Below are 24166 nucleotides of genomic sequence, written 5' to 3' on the forward strand. Positions count from 1 at the left end.
GCCCCTCTGTCCAACCGCACTGATTCCCTGGACTGGTGATCCCCCCCCTATCAGCGGCCCTGTGCACCCCTCCATCATCAAAAACTCAATGGCGGCAGGTTTCTTCTCCTTGGAACCTATTATTTACCTGCAATGAAGAAGAAGAAGAGCAAAGCAGAGTTACTATAGAGCAGGGGTGGGCAACCTACGTCCCGGGGGCCGTATGCGGCCCTCAAAGTCATTTTGTCCGGCCCCCCGTGCAGCTTAGTCTGTGTCTCTCAGCTGATCTGTCAGAACGGAGCCAATGCTTCCTGTATAGTTCCGGCTCCGTTCTGACAGTCTGAGTGAGTCACAGGCGGAGTGATATCAAATGCACTCCGCCTGTGACCAATACAGGAAACATCGCCTCTTCCTCCAGCGCGGCGCCGCTGCTAGCCAGCATTTCCCGCCAGCAGCACACACAGCAGTACCAGCCAGAGCCAGCAGTACCCACAGCAATACTTGCCAGCAGTACCCACAGCAGTACCAGCCAGCAGTACCAGCCTGAGCCAGCAGTACTAGCCAGCAGAACCCACAGCACAGTACCAGCCTGAGCCAGCAGTACCCAAGGCAGTACCTACAGCACAGTACCAGCCTGAATCAGCAATACCTACAGCAGTACCAGCCTGAGCCAGCAGTACCAGCCAGCAGTACCCACAGCAGTACCAGCCAGCTGTACCCACCAGCAGTATCAGCCAGCTATACCCACCAGCATTACCCGCCAGAAGTTCTTTTCAAAACTTACCACCACAAAGTCGACTGCGCTCCAGACTGACCGATGCAAACCTGGAAAACCAGTTGCGAGTAGCAACATCATCAATACCAGCTAACATCACACACCTCACCAAAGAGACGCAGTTGCAGCCATCACATTAGGGGCGAGTTAATTACATTTTTGATCAAATATAACATAACTTTTTTAAGTTGATAATTTTGTACGGCCCCCGAATGATTTTATAAATACCCAAATGGCCCTTGGCAGAAAAAAGGTTCCCCACCCCTGCTATAGAGGAATAGCTATGTACTTGTATATCTTTTATATGGTATTCATAGTCTTTCCTTAGCATAGAATAGAACTATCCATGTAGACCACAGGTAGGTAGAACAGATTTGAACTGTATGTAGGTGTAGATATCAGTGGGATGATCAGGAGCAACAGCTGAAAAAAAAAATTTGTGATAGATTCCCTTTATCATTCAGACACGATTTACCAAAGAAACACTCATGTTTATATCTTCAGTGGTTTGCTCCACCAAAGGAACTTTAGAAATAACGTTTGAGGTAGTGCTGGTGGGCAATCCTGGCTGTTGTCTAAACAGTTCATTAAGGACACCTTTACGTTTTTAAAATGGTGTTAAGCTCTTTTCTTATGCATATTGCCAATCGGAAATTATTGGAAATCATTGGACACTTTCCAAAACAAACAATATTTTATCTGTCATGGACTAAAAAAAAATTCTTAAACAGCTACATAGTTATATTTCTTTTATTTATACCTTTTACCCTATATTTATAAGTATAATTGTAAGCCAAACTTTTTTTAGTTTTAGATAAAGTGGAGAGAGATTAGAACCCGTTAAGTTTTTATTGCTATCTCCCACTGAGGAGATTCAACTCTTCATTTTTACAGAAAGTGAACAAAAAATCCCACATTTTGAGTGGTCACCAGAAAAAGAAAAGGGGGAGTCTTATAAAGGGGATACCAGGGATTTCCTCACTTTGGAGGTGTTTTCTATCACTTCCTGTTGTGGCTATGGGACATTAAGTGAAGAGAAATGTCACCAATGGGACACAGATGGCAAATAAAAACCTGATATGGATTTCAACCCCTCCCTTACTCTGTTCTAAATGAAAAAAAAAAGTTTTGCTTTAAGTTCAACTTTAAAGTGACTCTGCCAACTCTACCACTAAAATCAAACTTTACAATCATTTTCCATCTGAGAAGAAGATAGAGTGCTCATTCTCCTACTGCCAGCTGAAAATCCTGCTGAATCCAACATCTATGGCTGTGTCAGATGCCTGGTTTCCAGATGCACTCAGTGGCTTATGCCTCGTTTCCACTGAGTGGTATGGTACGGTTCGGTTCAGTACGGTACAGTTCGGAACGGTACACCTTGCGTTTCCATTGCCAATAGTACCCTTTCATGATAGGCGTAGTGTAGCAGGAAAGCTGTGATAGACGATTCTCTGTCAACCAATCAAAGTTATGCAGAGTGTAGCTCCACCCTGTTGGTACGGTACTAATGTGTTTGGTACCCCAACGAAAGGGTCCCAAAAAAGTGGTACGGTACGGTTCGGAATTAGGGTACCATTCACAATGGAAACAGCATAAATAGCGTACCGTACCAGAAAGCTCAGTGGAAACGGGGCATTAGATGCCTTGCCCCTACTATGCAATGTAGGAGTGACTGGAGGAACCACAGCACAGAGTGCTGGACAGGAAATTGACACTCCTGGATTTGGCAGATTAGGCTTTTTCTCTTTACTAACACAAAGATCAGTGGCATGGGCCACAGGGGAGGGGAACAAAAATGTCTGCTTTGATGGGGGAAAATTATTATAAAGTTTTAATTTAAAGAATATCTTAGGTATGGAATATAGAAAATCTGTTATGACCCAAATTGAAATATGGGTTGAAGGTCTGGGTGATGTGCACAGTTATTTCTGAAGCCTTGTTAAGAAGATGCACCAAAGGAAAATTGCTAATATTGTATGCAGCCAAAACATTTCTCATCTGAGCTGACTGATCATTATGCAAGACGAAGTTATGGTTTTATTTTAACCCCACAGTATGTAGATTAACATCACCCTGGCTCTGCCCCATGCTAGGGGAAGTTTAAATGACGTTTCCTAGTTGAAAGCTAAAAGCAAAGCACACTGTGCACAGCTTCTGTCACACCAGGTTCCCAAAACCAATCAGAACAGTCCCTGATAACGTGATACTATGTCAGTTTAGGTTGGCCATACATGGGTTCAAACCGTTAATGGGCAGGCTGAATGTACCAAGTCGATTGATCGATCAACTTGGGTACAAGCAGCCTGCCAGATTCTCTTGCGGTTATCGCTAGCGGCTGCTATAGCCGCTAGCAATAATCACAGTCTTCTCCCGGCGGGGACAGCTTCCGTGGTTGCAGGAAATAAATTTGCACCATGTATGGCCAGCCTTATAATCACATGCAAATAAGGCTCCATTCACAAAATACAGTGCCTTGAAAAAGTATTCACACCTTCACATCTTGAAATTTTTAACATTTTGTCATGTTACAACCAAAACTGTAAATGTATTTTATTGGGATTTTATGTGATAAATTAACACAAAGTGGCACATAAGTGGAGGTGGAAGGAAAATTATGAACGGTTTTCCAATTTTGTACAAATAAATATGTGAAAAGTGTTGCGTGCATTTGTATTCAGCCCCCCTAAGTCAATACTTTGTAGAACCACCTTTTGCTCCAATTACAGCTGCAAGTCTTTTTGGGTATGTCTCTACCAGTTTTGCACATCTAGAGAGTGAAATATTTGCCCATTCTTCTTTGCAAAATAACTCAAGGTCTGTCAGATTGGAAGGAGAGCGCCTGTGAACAGCAATTTTCAAGTCTTGCCAAAGATTCTCAATTTGATTTAGGTCTGAACTTTGATTGGGCCATTCTAACACGAATATGCTTTTATGTAAACCATTCCGTTGTAGCTCTGTCTGTATGTTTAGGTTGTTGTCCTGCTGGAAGGTGAACGTAGGCTTTTGCAGACTCAAATACAGGGCAATCTTAGATGAAAATCTGTTAGACTTCATCCATATTCCCATCAACTTTGACTAGCTTCCCTGTCCTTGCTGAAGAAAAGCATCCCCCCAACATGATGCTGCCACCACTATGTTTCACAGTGGGGATTATGTGTTCAGGGTTATATGTAATGTTAGTTTTCCACCACACACAGGGTTTTGCTTTTAGGCCAAAAAGTTCAATTTTGGTCTCATCGGACCAGAGCATCTTCTTCCATGTGTTTGCTGTGTCCTCCACATGGCTTCTTGCAAACTGCAAATGGGATTTCTTATGGCTTTCTTTCAATAATGGCTTTCTTCTTGCCACTCTTCCAAAAAAGCCAGATTTGTGGAGTGCATAAATAATAGTTGTCCTGTGGACAGATTCTCTCACCTGAGCTGTGGATCTCTGCAGCTCCTCCAGAGTTACCATGGGCCTCTTGGCTGCTTCTCTGAATAATGCTCTCCTTGCCCGGCCTGTCAGTTTAGGTGGACGGCCATGTCTTGGTAGGTTTGCAGTTGTGCCATACTCTTTCCATTTTTTTGGATGATGGATTGAACAGGGCTCCGTGAGATGTTCAAAGTTTGGGATATTTTTTATAACCTATTCCTGCTTTAAACTTCTCCACAACTTTATCCCTGACATGTCTGGTGTGTTCCTTGGCATTCATGATGCTGTTTGTGCACTAAGGTTCTCTAATAAACCTCTGAGGGCTTCACAGAACAGCTGTATTTATACAGAGACTTATTTACACACAGGTGGACTCTATTTACTAATAAGGTGATGTCTGAAGGCAATTGGTTTCACTAGATTTTAGTTAGGGGTATCAGAGTAAAGGGGGCTAAATACAAATGCATGCCACAATTTTCAGATATTTATTTGTAAAAAAATGTGAAAACCATTTATCATTTTCCTTCCACTTCTCAAATATGTGTTACTTTATGTTGGTCTATCACATAAAATCCCAATTAAATACATTTACATTAACGTTCTTTGTAGTAACATGACACAATGGGGTGTAAATACTTTTTCAAGGCACTGTAAGTTATCAGCTTGTAGAGAATATTTATATGTATGTATATTATCAGTCTTTTTACAGTTATGTGCATTTGTCAGTGTACCCAATAAAAGCTTTATATATCCCTAAAAATATATAGAGAAAACATTTTAGGTATTCAAATTAGTTATAGTAAAGTATAAGTATATGTAAACATAGTACCTAAAATATACATGAAAAATAAATCACCCAAAACTGCAGTTCTAAGAAACCCTCTGACTGGGCACTTCTGGACTCTCTCAAATTCTAAAAGAGCTCACATGTAACTGAAATAATAATTTTTAATAGACTGACTCATTAAGACAGACCTAATTTTGGAGTTTATTTCTAGACTCTGATGCTAAACTGAACCAGAATGCTTTTTTTCTTTCTACAATTTTTGTATCATCATCTTTCTTAAATTTTTTACCTACTCCACTTGCCTGCTAAACATCAACGTGACTGTTGCTGAGCTAAGAAAAAAAAAAGCTTTAAAAAGTAGGACCTGCAAAAGAAGGTTGTGTATTCTCATCTGTTCTATCAGCTTTTTTCTCCATTCTTCACCTTCTAAAGAGCTACGACCGCCTGAAGAATCTTCATGTTCAGCACTCAATGCCTGCATCCTTTACTACTTACTTTGATTTCTTCCACTGACCCATACATCTCTATTGTGTTCGGTGGTGAAGCAGGGCCAGTGGAAGAAACCACAACACCCAGCAGAAGGACAGGCATTCACCTCAACTGGAAATGTGTTGGGTGAGAAGAGTGCTGTGCAAGAGAGAAAATATCCGGGAATAGGTGGTGGTAGAGGAGAGTATAAACCTTTTCTTTTGCAGGTCCTTCTTTTTGTCATTTTTCAACTTAGCAACAGAGTTTCTTTAATTTGCTTGTTACCCCAAAATTGGCTGAAAATGCGTAGAAACAATAATAAAAGTGTAGCAAAATGGGGACACATTAAAATGTGACTTCTTGAAGTGGCAAATATACAAAAGATTACAAATTTAAGACAAACCAAAAAATGATTTCAGGGTTACATATTGTGGAGGTTGTCCATACTCTCACAGGTGGATACTGCTCTTTCCAAAAAATAATTGCCAAATTGTTACAGGCATACAAAAAGAAGGACCTCATGGAAAAGTTACAGTGATAATTATTACAATAGACTGAAAGTAATGCAAAACTGGGCAAAACGTTTCCTTTAACTTACATTGGTTGTTCAAATTTCAAGTTGGTAGAGTAAATCTTCTATAGTAACTCTTCTTTGCTCTTCTTTTTCGTTGCAGGTAAATAATATGTTCCAAGTAGAGGCAACATGCCACCATTGAGTTCTTGATGATGAAGGGGTGCAGGCTGTCCAACATCCACAGAAGGCTACATGATAATGGAGATGACATCCATTGACAAGAGCAATGTTTTGTCATTGAGACTCTTGTGAATGGTGTCATCTCTATAAACATTCTGTAGTCTTCTGTGGATGTTGGACAACCTGTACCCCTCCTTCATCAAGAACTCAAAGATGACACAATGCTTCTGCTTGGAATTCATTATTTATCAATGAAGAAGAATAGCTACTACAGAGGAAGAGTTACTCTACCAACACGTGATATTTGAACAACCTAAGTAAGTTAATAAAAAAGTTATGCCAAATTTTGCATTACTATCAGTACAGTCTTCGTATAAAGCCAATATCTTGGTTGGTTACACCATTCTTTTGATCCATTAGTCTGCCAATATTGCAGTGCCCTCATCTGCTATATTATATAGTAGCATATCATTAGAAGATATTATTATTTTATTTTCAATAATTTTTATTGAGTTTTTCATATGAAAGAAAACAAATCAAACATAACATTACATGTTCACTAGACAATAATGATAAAGTGCAATAGGTTACAATGAAAAGGGTATACAGTGAAAGAAATATACAATAGAAAAGGCATTAATCACAAGGAGGGTTCCTACAGAGGCCCAAACGTTAAGCCCTCTCAAGATCTCTCTCAACTGGTCAGAGAGGGTTGTGCTAGCAGAAGCAGGGCTGAGGACAAGCATGTCTCCCTGATTACCCATATGGAAGAAAAATATATTTCCAATATATTTAGGGAAAATTTTTTAGAAATATATTGAATATGGTCAAAATTGTAGCATTTCAAATATATTTCCAATATATTTAGGGAAAATTTTTTTAGAAATATATTGAATATGGCCAAAATTGTAGCATTTCAAATATATTTCCAATATATTTGGGGGGGAAAATGATTTTTTTTTTTTTAAATATATTTTTCTTCCATGTGGGTATGTCCATAGACCTGGGTGAGACAGGTGTATTCCCACCAATCTCGTCCATTGCCTCTCCACTTACAAAATGTGTTATTGGTTTTGAAGCAATTACTGTAGTCACAAAGGTTAGACATGTAATGGGTCAGCTTACTGGAGGTATACCGACATAAAACTATTGGTGGTAAACAAAAAGGTAGGGGTAAACATGTCACAGTCTTAGAAGATGGTATTATTAAAGAGATTGGGCAATTCATTTTACACAAAGAACATATAAAGAGCTAGCAGCGGAGAGCAGTGTGAGACTGATCAAGAATGGTGCAGACAAGGTTTGGATTGGTTGAGACCATAAACATCATCCAAAACTAGACGTCATATTTTGGATGGAGTTATTTTTTTAATGGTGTTTTCTTATTTTTCCCAAAGAAGGAACAGTTGAAATGAAAACGAAAAAAAAAAAAAGGAAAAAACACTATCTCATTTTCTCTCCTACAGATGGAGGTAGTGAGTACCTTCAAGAGAAGCGGTTCATTTCAGGGTGCTGTGCGTCGGCGTTCCTCGGTCCTCAGCCAACTCCATGATGTAACAAATATTTCTACTCCCACTCATGTAATTCTCTCTGCCGCCAATGCCACCAGCACTGCTGGGAGTGAGTGCGATTTCCTTACTGCTCATCAGTAACATTCTGAAACCCACCCTTTATACAAGTTATTTTATCTTATCTTTTTTGCAGTCTTGCATTTTCTGCTCACTGTGATTTTTTTCTTTATTTATTGCTTTGTCTAGTCTTTTTTCAGTCAAGGTGGTGTATGATTTCTAAAGCCATATTCTCCTTTATTCTTCAATATTTGGTGTGCCTAGCGTACCATGCTTCTATTTGATACCTAATCCAGCTTTGTTTGTTTGCAATTGATTTTGTTTTCCTTATGGCCAAGTATGCTATCTGCCACAATAGCTGCTGCTGCTGCTTTCAAAAGCCTTTTCCATTTTTGTTTTTTTTTAGTTTAAATCTGTATATTAAACCTGTAGTAAAAGATAACACCAAACACTACTTACAGTGCAATGCAAACCCATGCATCACATATATTTACCATTATATATATAAGCTCAAAATATTATGGGATGTTTTATAATGCCAAAACACAGCTGAATATAATCAACAATACATAAACATACTACTACTTTTGTCTTTTTTTATTAGATAAAAAAATTTGATATTTCCAAATGTTGTTGGATAAGTTGAAAAAGTCCAACTAGTTAAGCTAATAAAATAATAATTGTGAAATAATAAAATGAGAAAAAAAATCAAGTCAAAATGATTTTCCGTTTTGGACACAGTGGTAAAAAGTTGCTTTCAGATTTCCTTTTTTTCCATCTGGGTCCCTACTGGGGAGATTTTTTTCTTACTTCAATACAGAAAGGGAGGGAATTATTTTCCAACAAAGACTATAATACATCTTACAAGTTGATTGAGGGAAAGCACCAAAAACCAGGTGTACAAAATCTGGCCATAGATGGATTGAAGTCTGAACAAAGATTTTTAGGAAAAATCTTACGAAAATTCTCAGAAAATTCAAATGGAAGATTTAATTTGCTTTTAACATTTGATTTTGGAATGAATGGACTTTATTTAACAAAAACCACATACACGCAGACAGGTAGGAAATTTGCACAATTCCCCCATCAACACAGACAGAGCTGACAGGGGAATCAGCTATTGTCTTATTGTCTTCTCCCGGTGGGGGAATGCGTGGGCTGGTGGGGGAAGCCATAATGGCAGGGAGAAGACAGTGATTATCACTAGCGGCTATAGCAGCCTCTTGCGATAGTTGGAAGCTAATCAAGCAGGCTGGTTGAACCCAAGGTGACCGATTGATCAACTTGGTACATTCAGCCTGTCCTTTAACGTTTCAAAACTCGGCCGGTTGAGATTCAAACCATGTATGAATTTGTTTAAAAACATTTTTTTGTCCTGCTTCTTTGATTTTTCTTGCCACTGTGGTCGAAAAATGAACATCAATTTGACCCACTAATGATTAGAAAAATGAACAAATTTTCTTAAAACATTTCCTTTTCTAAGAACATTTGTTTGAAATTCTATCCATCTATGGCAAATTTAAATCAAGAACCAATTTTATTTAGAAGACACATACAATAAAACAGGCAACTTTCTTCAGTGTTTTGAAAGGTGGCCATTTCATCAGGACTTGGTTGGTTCTGCAAAAGGTGTATTTGGACAATAGAGCTGAATAATCCAGTCAATGGTTTTTGTGAGCTCAAATAACCATCGACATGAGCAGGCTTGTCTTTTTTACTGCAATACATTTGAGTGCGTTCCCAAATGATTATTCCAGATTTATTATCCTGAATGCACCTTTTGCAGTACCTACTAAACCCTGATAAAGGACCTTTTAAACTTCCTGAAAGGGGTTGGCTGTTTTACTGTATGCGTCCTCAGCATAAAATTATTTCTGGACTTCTCACCAATAATTTCTGGCACTATCCTCTATTACATTTTAAAGTGTGTTTGAAATTTGAGTCACTTTAAAGCCCTTGTTCTCTGGGGAGCTGACCAATGGGAGTTCCCCTGTACTAAACAAAACATTAAAACTAGACAATTGGCTGGGTCTGACCCCCTGTTTCTGTGTTTCAGCGATAGAAGTTTTAACCCTTGCTTACTCTGTCCAAAAATAAAAAAGGAATACAAATTTTAGACTGGATTTTTTTTTTGGATTTATCTCAGAACCCAGGTATATGTTAAATGATAAATTCAATTTTAACTATCCCAGGTTTTTTTTTTTCAACCTTTTCCTAAAAAAAAAATATATATATATATATATATTTAACTACTGATTCGTGTTTGACGTTATATTTAACATTTTGAAAGTGAAATACATTTTATGTCCTATACAGACAAAGGTACAGACAAGTAGTTCTATAATTTTTCTAAAGCAAATGGATTATACAATTAGGAAAATTGCAGAACTGGACACAGTCAGACTTAAATTTTCAAATTGCATATTAATAGGAGTGCTTAGATACAAACATACATAAACATGTTTACACACCATTGAATTCATTTTATAACTAAGGTATTTTATCTTGTACTGCAGTTTTAATATTGAATATTTACTCTGATATAAACTAAAGTGGAAACTGCCATAATACAACTGCAACAAATTAAACAAATGTTTATACAGATAGAAACTCCTGGTGCTCAATGTTATTAATTTAAAAAGTGCCAAATGGTTGCAAACATATAAGATAAATTCTTTGCATGATGTGCTTTGAGCACGTAAAATGTCATGACTTCTTTTAATGAAAATGGCAGCTAATTACACAGGAGACAAATTACAGAATGGTAAGACAAATTTTACCTGCAACAAAAATGAGTATTTCGAAAAGAGAATATGGCAAAACATCCTTACAAGTCTTGATATGTTCATAAAAGAGTAAACCTTCGAGTATGGGCCCAAAGTGAAAGCTGATATATAAACATTACTTCTTCTTGCTTTTGCAGCATATGAAGCATAGTTCCTTCTTGCAGTGAACAGCAATGAATGTTCACATTAACAGAAAACCATTAACAACACTTTCTTTCCCATCAGGATACCTTGGGAAGCCATCCAGTGCAATTGAGTCCTTGCTGAGCTATCATTTCAGGCATTTTTTCAAAAATATAATTTAATTATTTTTATTTTTTTTTTTTTTGACAAAGGAAGCTACAAAGTTTTCTTGAACGCAATTACATTTTTTTTCATGTGTTTACTGCCAGCCAATGTAATTTAAAATCAGATGTTCATATTGTTTATGGCAGTTTACATCTGAAATTTGCTCCTGAGAACAGTCCTATCTTAAATCAGTTAAAGTGGATTTTTTAAACTTCTATGGGAAGGTCTATACATGGACAACTCTGCTAAATTTTTACGATTTAACCCTTTTAATAAATGTTTCCAACAAATATATCAACACTTGTATGGAAAGGTCTATAAATGGACAACTTTGCTAAATTTAAAGATTTAACCTTTAAGTAAACAGGTAAACAGTGCAACGAAAAATGCTACAAACAATGTGGCAAAAACAAAAAAAAATTATTAGAGAAGACCAAAGAAAATGTATAACTTTTATGGTACTGAATGGTTATAATTTTTTTTGTTTTAATACATTTTTGTATTATAAATGTTAAAAAATGTCCATAGGTCCCTTTGTTAGACAAGATATTTTATTGTGCCATTTTTTACATTGATCTTTGTCAAACCAAAACTTATGCAGTGATCAGTCTCAGTATTTTTGATCCAGTTATTGTACCATTTTTTACATCAGTCTTTGTCAAAATTAAAGATTTATCTTTTAGTAAATGTTTCCAACAAATAGGTAAACAGTCTATTGCCCCAATGAAAAATGCTTCAAAGAATGTAGCAAAAAAACAAATCTAATTTAGTTAAGGACAAAGAAAATCTATAACTTTTATGGTACATAATGGTTATAATCTTTTATTTAAATACATTTTTGTATTATAAATGTTAACATGTCCATAGGTCCCTTTGTTAGACAAGATATTATTTTGTACCATTTTTTACATTAGTCTTTGTCAAACTAAAACTTATGCAGCCATCAGTCTCGATCCAGAAAGGTTTACTAAAATAATGCTTTTTTTTTTTTCAATTTAATTAAATCAAACTAGGTAGAGAAGGAAAACTTTAATGCAACGTAGAACTTCGAAAATGAACTGCCATGGGCCTTCTCTCATCTTTGTAAAATGTAATGATGTATTTACTACGTCAAGTTAAGCCTGAAATGAAACCTTAACCAAGGGCTCAGAGAATTCTCTGCATTTCATTACCAAACTGTACAGCGCAATAGCAAGCGTTTCCTCTCTCGGTGTCTTAGCTACCAAATGGATTGGTGGATTTGTCTCTCCTCTGGTGCTTAATCTAAAATAAAATGTTTTTTTTTCCTATTTTTTTTTCTACTTTTTACGATTTGGTGCCGGTTTTCATCATTGAACACAATTTCTTCTTTTAGCTTGTTTTGCCTTTTTCTGTCATCAGCACACGATCATATTTTTTCTTCGAAAGGTCGAAAGGTCTTCATATCACATCAAACCATTTGTTTTTTTTTTTGTTAATACATAAGGCCTCTTGAAAATCACATTCAGAGCAGAATCTCAAGAACACGGAAAGAGTTTAAATACAGTGCACATTGAATAGTCAGATAAAGTATACAGATCTCAACAGCAACACATAAATAGCAATCAGATTTTTTTTTTTTTTTCTGGTTAGGAAAGTGATTCTTTTGCAAACAATGCTAAGATTCAAATATAGATATTTTTAAAGACTGGATATTTTTGATGTAGTATATTTCTTAAATAATTTTCGAAAAGGAACACATAGCAGTGCTCATGCTTATGGATAGTATTCTTGCTCCTTTTGTTGACTAACGCAAAGGTTTACAATCATACATCCTTCAGAAAACAATCAACACTAATACTCCCAGTATTAAAAAAAAAAATGGAAAAAAAGGGGGTACTAAGTTAAAAAAAGAAAAAAAGAAAAAGTAAACTCTTGGTTTAAAGACATACATTCACAAAGAATCAACAAAAATTTTAATTCCATGCTTGAAGCCTTCCATGAATCTCATTAGCACCACTTCTTTGCAAAATTCTAGGTGTGTTCCACTCTGTGTTTCATTGGCTTTTATCCCTAAACCCTTATCTTCTTTTCTCCATTTCTTCCCTTCCCGAGGCATGGAAGAACACAAAAAACATCCTCGCATGCTATAATCCTTTTTCCACACAAGGCTGACCAATCAAGCTAGTCCCTTTATACAGCAACGATGGGCTTAAATACTCGAATGTTTACTGTGCCAAATATGCATGATTGAATCGGAGCTCCGCCTCCATGCAGTCAAGGCTGTGTCACTGTGTGGGCTGAGCCTCCTATTGGTGTTTCATTATTACAAGTCACGCTGAACACAGTCATGATAGAAATTCTTGATCTTTTTTTTTTATTTTTTTTTTTTCAATTTCCCTTTCCTTTGAGTCTCAAGTGCAGCATGAGTGCATTTTTCATCATTTAGAAAAGCTTTATTTATTTTACTTTATGTCATCTCAATTGTTTGTTTAAAACATCCATTGGCTCTTCATGTTGTGCACAGCTGCTCTTGATTCAAACATTTATTTATTTACTTTTTTCTTTTTTTATTAGCATGTTTTGTTGGAATATAGCAATACCAATTCCTGCTGTTTGTAAGTTATCAGCACTGCTGTAAGTTAACTTTTGGCATAGTAGTTGTGATTTCTCCACATCCCTCACACAATTCGGAAAAACAACTGCAGCGTCAAAAGTTAGCGGGACATAATTAAAATAAACACATTAATCAAAAGTTTGTTGTGATTTTTTTTTTTACTTAAAGAAATAACCTAAAACATATAATGCATATTTAAATTATGTAAATGTAAATTAAAGTTATATATGTTAACAACTTTTTTTTTTTATTATTTAAATTTAAACTAAACTTTAACAAATTAAAGATGTGTTTATGTAAATATAATCATATTTATGGGAAGGAAATCATTTTAGGTGAACATATCATTTCATGTTAATTAGTTAAAACTTAAAAAGATATAAACAGGTCAAATGGGTAGAAAATAAAGTATTTTTGAGATTTGATGGTCCTCGTCTTTTTTTATCAGGTGGTAAACTGAGAGGGCGGGTATAGATGTATTTTTTTTTTAAAGTATTCAGTAGTAGACAGTATTTACAGAGGGTAAAATAAGTATTGAACACGTAACCTTTTTTTTAGGTAAATATATTTCTAAAGGTCCTATTGACATAACATTTTCACCACATGTCGGTAAGAGTCGGTTCACACTATGGCGACACGACTTTCGGGGGCGACTAGTGAAGTTGCCGTACACCACGACTTCGGCGCGACTTGCAGGGACTTCACTTGAGTCGCTCCTATTAGAACGGTTCCCATAGCACAGAATGGAGCACGACTTGTAAGACGACCAAGTCGCCTGACAAGTAGCGGTAGTGTGAATCGGCAGTAACAATCCATGCAATCCATAAAACAAAACAAATACATTTCAGTTAGCATGTTCAATACTTTTTCCCAGTGTCATTCCATTTTAATTTCTGAACTTATTTAATACTTCGTACAAAATCCTTTGTTGGTAATGACAGCTTCAAGATGCTTCCTTTATGGATTGCATGGGTTGTTAACGATGTGGTAAAAATTTCATTTCAATAGCACCTTTAGAAATATATTTAGCTAGAAAAATGGTGACTTGTTCAATACTTATTTTACCAGCTTTATCATTAGAAAACTTTAACAATGTTTTAATGAAAAAAAAATCTAATTTATAACCCAAAATGAGAAAAATTCTCATTAAGAACAATAGCAATTCCCTGCTTTTTGGGGGCAAAAGGCAGCCAATTAGCTTTCTCCAGAGCAAACTTGGCCAGTGAGTGTTGACAATAGTCACAGAGGTGCCTCCAAATATAATAAGCAGGAAACACAGTTTTTATATGTGATGATCAAATATGGGGGGACCGTATACGTATACTTGGAAACTATAAGCTGTAACATTTTTTATTTTTTTAACATTAACAAACATTGATAAGATACATTTCTAGTAAGATGATCACATTCATAGGTATATTTCTAGTAAGATGATCACATTCATAGGTATATTTCTAGTAAGATGATCCTATTCATAGGTATATTAGGTATATGTATATCTTAAAAAAGAAAAAAAAAGGAAAAATGCCTGATTTAAATTACAAAGTCAAGTCACAAGTCAAATTAAATTACATGTATTAACACTGACTTGGATATAGTAAGCTTAAAACTACTGGGGAAATGATTAGCTATTTTTAGGTTCTTGCCATATATAAAGGTCTAGTCACTTGGTCACATGATCTCTGTTGAATTCTAATCCTCCCCATTAACAAAGACCACATGGACTTTCTTCAGCCAGCACTGAAGGAACCCTTGAGTAGCATTTTATATATTTATGTTATTCTGTTTTTCCTAATTTATCCATCCCACTAAGACTGTTACCAAAGCTTGACAATAATATCTGGGTTTAGGTCTCCTTTAATAATTACTAATTGATATGAAATTTTAGATTAAATACTGTGAAAAAAAAAACACAATAGGAGAGATTTATTGAAAACCGGAGCACTCAGAATGTGGTGCAGCTGTGCATGGTAGCCAACCAGCTTCTAACTTCATGACCAAGGCTAATGTAAGGGGCTGAAACACGTCAATAATTACAAGTATTGATTCCTTTTATTAGATGGATTTAATAAAATTGTACATGTCTATTTTTGAGACATTGTAGTGCCGTATTTTATTTTTCTTTGTTTGAAGCCTCTAACTTCAGGTTGTTCATCTAAGCTTTGACAATAAAACTTGAACGCTGATTGGATACTATGCAGATCTACACAGGATTTTGCACGCTCCAGTTTTAGTAAACTTCCCCCAATGTCACCCTATAGCCTGACCATCTGTTAAGTAGTGCATATTGTAAAGGTTTCATATTTAAAACATAAAAAAAGGTATTCATATTGAAAATATTTAAACTATGCACTGCAGTAATATTACCAATCCAGTGAAATATTTCAAATGAACTTTATTTTCAGCTACAAATTACTAACTTAAACTAACTAAATAAAAAAATAAATTAAATCTTGTTTAATAAATTGCTTTTCCTTAGTATTAATATACAGAATAAAATGCCGCAAAATTGGTGCATAAAATAATACACCAATATAAGAAGCAAAATGTAAGTAAGCAATATAACAAAAGATTTTATTTTAGTTTCTAAAACAGCAAACATTTTTTTTATTTCCTTTATTTCCTTTGTGCACTTTTTTGACTTCCCTTTTTGTCATCATTGCATTTTCATTGCTTGTGCAATTTGTTAGTTGTCACATAGTGAATGTATGTTTTATTAAGCAGTTTATTAGTAAAGCATTATTCTCCTTGTTAGACGTCTATCTAGCTGTCTTGTCTCTCATAAAATGTCATCCATTTTTTTTTTTTTTTAACATTATTACAATTCTATATATGTATGTTTTAATTTAATATATACATACATATATGGTAAATCACATTTAACCACTTTATTCAAGAATGATGCCAAAAGTGAACATGGTTTAAATGTTTCAGACCACAATAATGGGGCTTATTCATTGAGATAATAAACATTGTAATAGGAATGTAAAGAGTATTTTTAATTTAAGTTACTATCATGCTGTATATGTTAGGGAGGGCTGACTTAGTACCACATCTGTAAGAATTTTCAGAAAACAAAAAAAAAAGTTTTTTTGTTGGCAGACTTTATAGGTTACAAGGAGGCAACATTATAAGGGCTGTACTGAAAGTAATGCAAAATTGGACATATCTTTTTTTATAAACCGCTTCAGGTCCGCCCTATAGAAGTTTTCCTGCTACGGGGCGGCACCTGTGTGCCAGATCACATGTATATATATATGTATATATATATATATATACATATATATATATATATATATATATATACATAATCTGACACTTCCGGATAGCCAATCAGCGGGTGCACGGCACCCGATGTGCTCTGGCACCCACCAATCATTAGGCAGAGAGGCAGAATGGCGATCGGAAAGGAGGGAAGGGATAGAACGTGTGTCCCTGCAAAGGAATAGATTCCATCTCTTCCCCTAGTAAAAGCAGCACACAAAGTATAGTAAAACATACAGTTAACCCTTTGATTTCCCCTAGATGTTAACCCCTTCCCAGCCTGTGTCATTAGTACAACAGTGCATATTTTCAGCACTGATCACTGTATTAATGTCACTGGTCCCCAAAATGTGTCAGTTAGTGGCCGAATGTCCACCGCAGTATCACAGTCCCGCTATAAGTCGCTGATTGCCGCTATTACTAGTAAAAAAAGAAACATAAATGCAACTTTCCCATAATTTGTAGATGTAAACCAATCAATATATGCTTATTGGGATTTTTTTTTTTTTTATACCAAAAATATGTAGCAGAATACATCTGGGCATAAATTTTGGAAGAAAAAAGATGTCTTTAACTTTTTTATTGGATATGTTTTTTTTGCAGAGAGTAAAAAATATTGGTTTTTTTTCGAAATTGTTGTTCTTTTTTTGTTTCTAGAGCAAAAAATAAACAGAGGTGATCAAATACCAGCAAAAGAAAGCTCTATTTGTGGGGGAAATAAGGACAGAAATGTTATTTGGGTACAGCATTGCAGACAGCGCAATTGTCAGTTAAAGAACCGTATCGCAAAAATTGGCCTGATCAGGAAGAGGGGTAACTCTTCTGGAGGTGATTAACCTAGATACAGTTGGTAATTCAAATTTCACATGACCAGGCCATTTTTTGAGATATGGCACTGCGTTACTTTAACTGACAATTGCGCAGTCTTGCAACGCTGTACCCAAAAAAAAAACCTGATGTAATTTATTTTTTTCCTCACAAATAGATCTTTCTTTATGTGGTATTTGATCCCCACTGGGTTTTTTATTTCTTGCGCTATAAACAAAAAAAAAAAAAGACCAACAATTTTAGAAAAAAAAAACAATACTTGTTCTGCTATAAAACATATCCAATAAAATAATGTAAAAAAAAAAAAAAAAATTTCTTACATATTAGGCCAGTATGTATTCTGCTACATATTTTTGGTAACAAAAAATCCCAGTAAGCATATATTGATTGGTTTGCATCTACAAACTATGGAATATTTTTATTTGTATTTATTTAGTTTCTTACCAGTAATGGCGGTGATCAGCGATTTATTGCCGGACTGCAAGATTGCGGGGGACATTCGGATACTAACTGACATTTTTGAGGACCAGTGACACTATTATATATTATAGTGATAGAGTCTGCAAACTATGGTATATATTTATAGAATTTCTGTTTATTTTTTTCTACTAGTAATGGCAGTGATTAACAGCCTATAGTGGAACTGCGATATTCGGACAATCTGACACTTTTGACACTACTACAGTGATCAGTGTCAAAAATATGCACTGTCACTGTGTTAATGAGACTGGTGGGAAGAGGTTAAACATCTATGGTGATCAAAGGGTTAACTGCGAGCCTAGCCAGTGTTAATGTGTACTGTGTGTGCTGCTTTTACTAGGGGGAAGAGATGGATTTTAGTATTTGCTTTGCAGGAACACAGAATCCATCCCATCCCCCCTGTCAGAATGGAGATCTGCCTTGTTTATATAGGGAAAGCTCTGTTCAACTCTGCCCAACGACTGGTGGGTGCAGGTGGACATCAAGTGCCCAGCAACCGCAGATCAGCTTCTGCTGTGAGTAATCTGCCTGTGCGCCCCCTGCAGGTGGAAGTGCAGGATAACACATAATGTATATATATATATATATATATATATATATATATATGTGTGTGTGTGTGTGTGTGTGTGTGTGTGTGTGTGTGGCCTAACTGTAGCAGTATATCTGCTATAGGGCGGTCCTAAGTGGTTAGATACAGCGGAGAAGTGAGCGCATGCACCCCTCGCAGGTGGAAGTGCAGGATCAATCATACTGTATATATATATATATATATATATATATATATATATATATATATATATATATATACATATATATATGTGTGTGTGTGTGTGGTTCTGCACAGGAGGGCCTCCCTGTAGCAGTATATCTGCTATAGGGCGGTCCTTAAGTGGATAGATACAACGGAGAAGTGAGCGCGCGCACACCCCTCGCAGGTGGAAGTGCAGGATCACTCATACTGTGTATATATATATATATATATATACATATATATATATATATATATATATATATATGTGTGTGTGTGTGGTTCTGCACAGGAGGGCCTCCCTGTAGCAGTATATCTGCTATAGGGCGGTCCTTAAGTGGATAGATACAACGGAGAAGCGAGCGCGCACACCCCTCGCAGGTGGAAGTGCAGGATCACTCATACTGTATATATATATATATATATATATATATTTATATATATATATATATATATATATATGTGTGTGTGTGTGGTTCTGCACAGGAGGGCCTCCCTGTAGCAGTATATCTGCTATAGGGCGGTCCTTAAGTGGATAGATACAACGGAGAAGTGAGCGCGCGCACCCCTCGCAGGTGGAAGTGCAGGATCACTCATACTGTATATATATATATATATATATATATGAGCATATATATGAGCAAGTGTTTAATATTGTCTCCTTTGGTACCTGTAAAGTCTGTCAAAAAAAAAATCTTTTTGTTTTTTTTTTGGTTTGCTGAATATCCATTAATCGTGTGCAGCCTAGCCCAGAGCTACACTACAAGTAGCTTTTCATAATGCAAATATTTAAATTTTTAAAAAATATTTTCTTATGAATAACTCAACGTGCGCTGCCATTAATGTGGACCGAAACAAGAAATGACAAAAGAGAATTCCTTTTCCTATACTAATCTAACACTTATTTTTCTATTTCCCTTCAAATCCTTTTCTCCGTTTTGCTTCCCCTCGTCTTTTCATCCCATATCCTATCATTGGGTTTTTTCCTTTGGACCTTTGTAACCCAAACCCTTTAGATCCGGGTGGTGAAAGCATTCCGTAGTTCCCTCTACGAAGGCCTAGAGAAACCTGACTCCAAGACCTCCATTCACAATTTCATGGCAACCCCTGAGTTTTTGATCAACGATTATATCCATAATATACCCCTTATCGATGACACAGATGTGGAAGATAGCGATGAGGCTCCCGGCAAGGTGCTGTGGTCCATTCCACCTCCATCTCCCAACAAGAACAACAATGCTATTGATAGCGGTATCTACTTGACCACAGACACAAGCAAGTCAGCTGCCTCTTCCAATCCAGAAAGTCCTTTGCACAGTGTGGAGACTTCTCTCTAACAGAAACAACATACTCATCTTCAGTAACCACAATAACAGCAAGACAATAGAAACTCTTTGCTTATGCTGATGTGTCAGCAGAGCTTATATCTGCAGCTGAAACAGCTTCGATGTACTAAAAAAAAAAACACAAAAAAGGTTATCCAAGACCAAAATATATGAATATTCATTTATGTATTCATTTTTAAAAATCAAAAAGTATTTATTGGAGGTTATTAAGCATCTTTCCTAGCTGGTTTGTATTTTGCAACTCGAGGCAACATTAACAGTTCACTATCTCAAATCCAGCAAAGCTTTCAATAAAAGAAAGGAAAAAAAAATTGTGGCAGTGATTTTTAGCACCTTTTTTTTTGGAAATTGCCCTTTCCTTGTCCAAATAATCCAAAATAATTAGAAAAAATATATTATAAAAACACTACAAGCTCTAAGTAGTTGGCCCAATCTAAAACAAGAAAAATTCCAAGGATACATCATTAAGACCATTGTGTATTTCAGAGGGCATTGAGCTTAGCTTACATTTGTAACATGGAATTTTAAAAGATAAAGCATTTTAGAAATTGTTAAAAAAAACAAATGACAGTGGCAATCCAACAAGATTATAGTGTTATATATATTCCAGAAGGGCTTTTGAGCTTTTGTTCAAAAATGCAATAGTAATATTATCTATGCAACACTAAAAATATGTTGCAGTATACTAAGAAAGTGTAAATTTAAAAAAATAAATAAATCTAATTCCTAATCAAAAATTGCCCTTTCCTTGTCATCCAAAATAATAAAAAAAAAAAAAAAAAAAAACCCACTACAAACTGTAATTGGTTGGACTAATCTAAAACAAGAGAAATGCCAAGGATACATCATTAAAACCCTTGTGTATTTCAGAAGACATTCAGCTTAGCGTACAATTGTGACATGAAATTTTCACAGATAAAGCATTTTAGAAAAAAAGAATTGTCAGTGGCAAACCAACAAGAGGATAGCGTTTTATATATTCCAGAAGGGCTTTTAAGCTTTTATTAAAAATGCAATGGTAATATTATTTTGGCAACATTTAAAATATGTTGCAGTATACTTAGTATGTGTATATTAAAAAAAAAAAAATGTAACTCCTAATCAAAAAGAAAAACAACTTTTTTTAAGTGACCTAATTATGTTCTCCATCTATAAAACCATGATTACATTTACATTGAAGCAACAATACACCTCGCTGTAAAAGCTTCACTTTTTTTATTGCTCATATGCTTCGAAAACCAGCATGAAATAGAAAACTTTAGTCAAAAATGTAGGAAAAACCCCAAATATAATGTAAAATCATAAACCTATTCTATGCCATACAGTGCATGATTTTTCAACTTTTATTTATTTTATTTTTTTCATATTAGAACCACACCAATATGACGTAAAATCATAAACCTATTCAATGCCATACAGTGCATCATTTTTACAATTTCATTTTTTTTTTGCATATTAGAACCACATCAATATAATGTAAAATCATAAACCTATTCTATGCCATATAGTGCATCAATTGTACAATTTCATATTTTTTTCATATTTGAACCACACCATTTGTCTTAAATACCTTGTCCTGTTCCTATATGATCCTACATTTCTGCATGAGTAGCCTATCTTTATGAGGGATGAGGGAATCACAATAACTGCCATGCTTTACTTGCCAATTTTTTCCAAAATAAAAAAATGCTTTGGAACATAAAATTTTCAACATAATAAAATAACTAAATGAAACCTAATGAGGATGTAGTATATACGTGAGCAATGCTGGAGCTGGCTGATTATGGATTGCCACGCATGTGGAAGACTGTCCTGCCTTGAAAACCTTCCTGCCCAACTCTCAACCGAATTTCAGATGAAGAGTCATGAATGGTGGACTGTTAAGTGGTTTGAGATGAAAGTGGACTTGTTCTAATTACAAGCAAAGTGAAAGCCTCCAATCCTTTATTTTCTTTTTTTTAATTTCAAGGGATGATGCCTATAAAATGACTTGTATATCACATTTGCATTAATTGAAAGCCATGAGAAATCCTGCGTAATGAATTTTAAATGCCAACTTTCTTTTTTCCTCTGCTCTGTGGGCATTGCGCAAAAACTAGAAATTCGATTCACAGTTGCAAACCAATGCAAGGTGAATACAAATTATGTTTCTGTAGCCTGGTGAGAGCAAACTTATCTAGAGTAAGTTAATTAAAAAATTGTGGTGGATTAAAAAAAAAAAAAAAAAAAAAAAAAAACAACATCCATGACAGGGTCCTTTTTCATTTTTATTTATTTTTTGTTTTTTTTTTATTTGAACATCTGTGTAATGCCTATGGTGACACTCAGAACTACCAGCTCTAGATGGTTAAAGCCATTCCTTTATGTTGAAAGATTGCAGCAAATTATCTGCTAAAAATATAACAGTAATAAAAAAAAAAATTGAAAAAAAAAAAAAAAGAGAAAAAGCAAAAACAAAGTAAAAAGATGCAACTTTGTTTCTTTCAGCATATGAGTGTAACAACAAAAAAAAATGATATTAAAAAAAAAAACAAAAAAGAAAGTGGTGTTTAATTTGAACTTATAAAATGTGTAATTACTGTTCATTTGCAGGCTTCTTTTCATTCAATATTGTAGATATATTGATAGAACAAATGATACAAAGAATTATATATTTAAAAGCCAAAAAATATAAAAAAAAAAAACAAACAAAAAAAAAGTATGAAAAAAGCCACTACTGCTGTATAAATCTGCCAAATGTAAGCGTGCTTTGCTTATTATTTTATTGGGTGGGGAGGTAGGTGGGGTTGGGAGCAGTGCAATATGTCCATGCTGTCTTTATTTTTTCCTTTTTTTTTTTAAATAAAGAGAACTGCTTGTACATTATTCAGGGAAGGGCTTAAAAACTCATATTGGGAAGCCTCCCTGAAGCATATACTGTATTGAATGGCTGATTTTGTTCAAACTGCTACATAATGTTAAAATTTTACCTGCCTGTTATAAAGAAAAAAAATTATATATGAAAGACAACACCCTGTATAGCATAAACAAGTCTGTATCGAAATTTCAAAATTTCAATAGGCAAAAACTTTGTCTGTATAAAAAAAAATATGAAACTATTCTACAAGCTGAGTTTTGATAATGTGTTTTTTGTTCAGTCATCTAAATTTATGAACAGATAATCTGTACTGAAGGATGAGCTTTTCACTTCACAATAACGAGTCGTTACTATTTGGGGTAATGATTAAAAGAGAATTCCACATTTAATTTCACTTTAAATTGTTTGTTTGGGCCAAGCTGCCCTAAATGAACTTTTTCCATTACATAATGATGTAGCCGCTGTTTCCCAGCAGCATTAGCTACATAGCGAAAGCAGTGCTGTGTTCCAGAATTAAAGAGAGTCTGGCTGAGGGCTTCTCCACCATTCAGGAGAAGGTCAAAGTGGAAAACATGACGTCATCTGCCCACCTATCCACTTTGGCCAATCAGATGAAGCCTTGTATTCATTGCTAAAAATACAAGACTTTCTCCGGATGGCATCTTGATTTCCACCTTGGCCAACCAAGGGAGGCCTTGTATTCATTGATAAAAATACAAGGCTTTCTCTAATTGGTCGAAGTGGAAATTTGGGTGGATGCCATCGCAATTTCCAACTTGGCCAACCAGGCGAAGCCTTGTATTTATTGATAAAACTACAAGGCTTCTTCTTATTGGCTAAAGTTGAAAGTTGGGGGGATGACGTCACGATTTCCACCTTGGCCAATCAGTGCAAGCCTTGTAATCATTGATAAAATCACAAGACTTAATCTAATTGGCCAAAGTGGGAAGGTGGGCAGATGACATCACAATTTCCACCCTGGCCAATCAGAAGAAGCTTTGTATTCACTGATAAAAATACAAGGCTTCTCCTAATGGTGGAGAAGCACTTAGCCCCACTCTGTTTAATCCCAGCAGTAGATAGGAAGTTGCCTGTACTGCTGCCAGAACACAGCGCTACTTAGGGTTCATTTACAGTAGCGTTAACCAGTGGTGGGATTCAGCTGGTTCGTACCGGTTCTAGAGAACCTGTTACTAAAAATTGACAAGTTCGCAGAACCGCTGACTCAGACTTGTAGTCAGACTTACTGTTCAGTGACCCGTTGCACCATCTGGAATGGATCATCCGCATCCGATCCGACTCCACTGGCTC

General features: G+C 35.5%; 1 protein-coding gene across 7 annotated transcripts in view; it reads left to right on the top strand.

The window, feature by feature from the left end:
* ATP2B3 (ATPase plasma membrane Ca2+ transporting 3) overlaps positions 1-20695 on the top strand; it is a 307321-nt gene extending 286626 nt beyond the window's left edge. For 2 of the 7 annotated variants that reach the window (XM_082263021.1, XM_082263023.1), the window contains 2 exons: positions 7582-7735; positions 19669-19826. In XM_082263021.1, the coding sequence (XP_082119147.1) occupies positions 7582-7735; positions 19669-19694 (180 nt within the window). In that variant the 3' untranslated portion in view covers positions 19695-19826. Of the gene's footprint in view, positions 1-7581; positions 7736-13292; positions 13334-19668 lie in introns of all 7 variants that reach the window. The other 5 variants (XM_082263019.1, XM_082263020.1, XM_082263022.1 and 2 more) reach the window with 4 other exon arrangements.
* Positions 20696-24166: the final 3471 nt, after the last annotated feature.

Source organism: Pelophylax lessonae (assembly GCF_965119305.1).
Source record: "Pelophylax lessonae genome assembly, chromosome: 7".
NCBI lineage: Eukaryota > Metazoa > Chordata > Amphibia > Anura > Ranidae > Pelophylax > Pelophylax lessonae.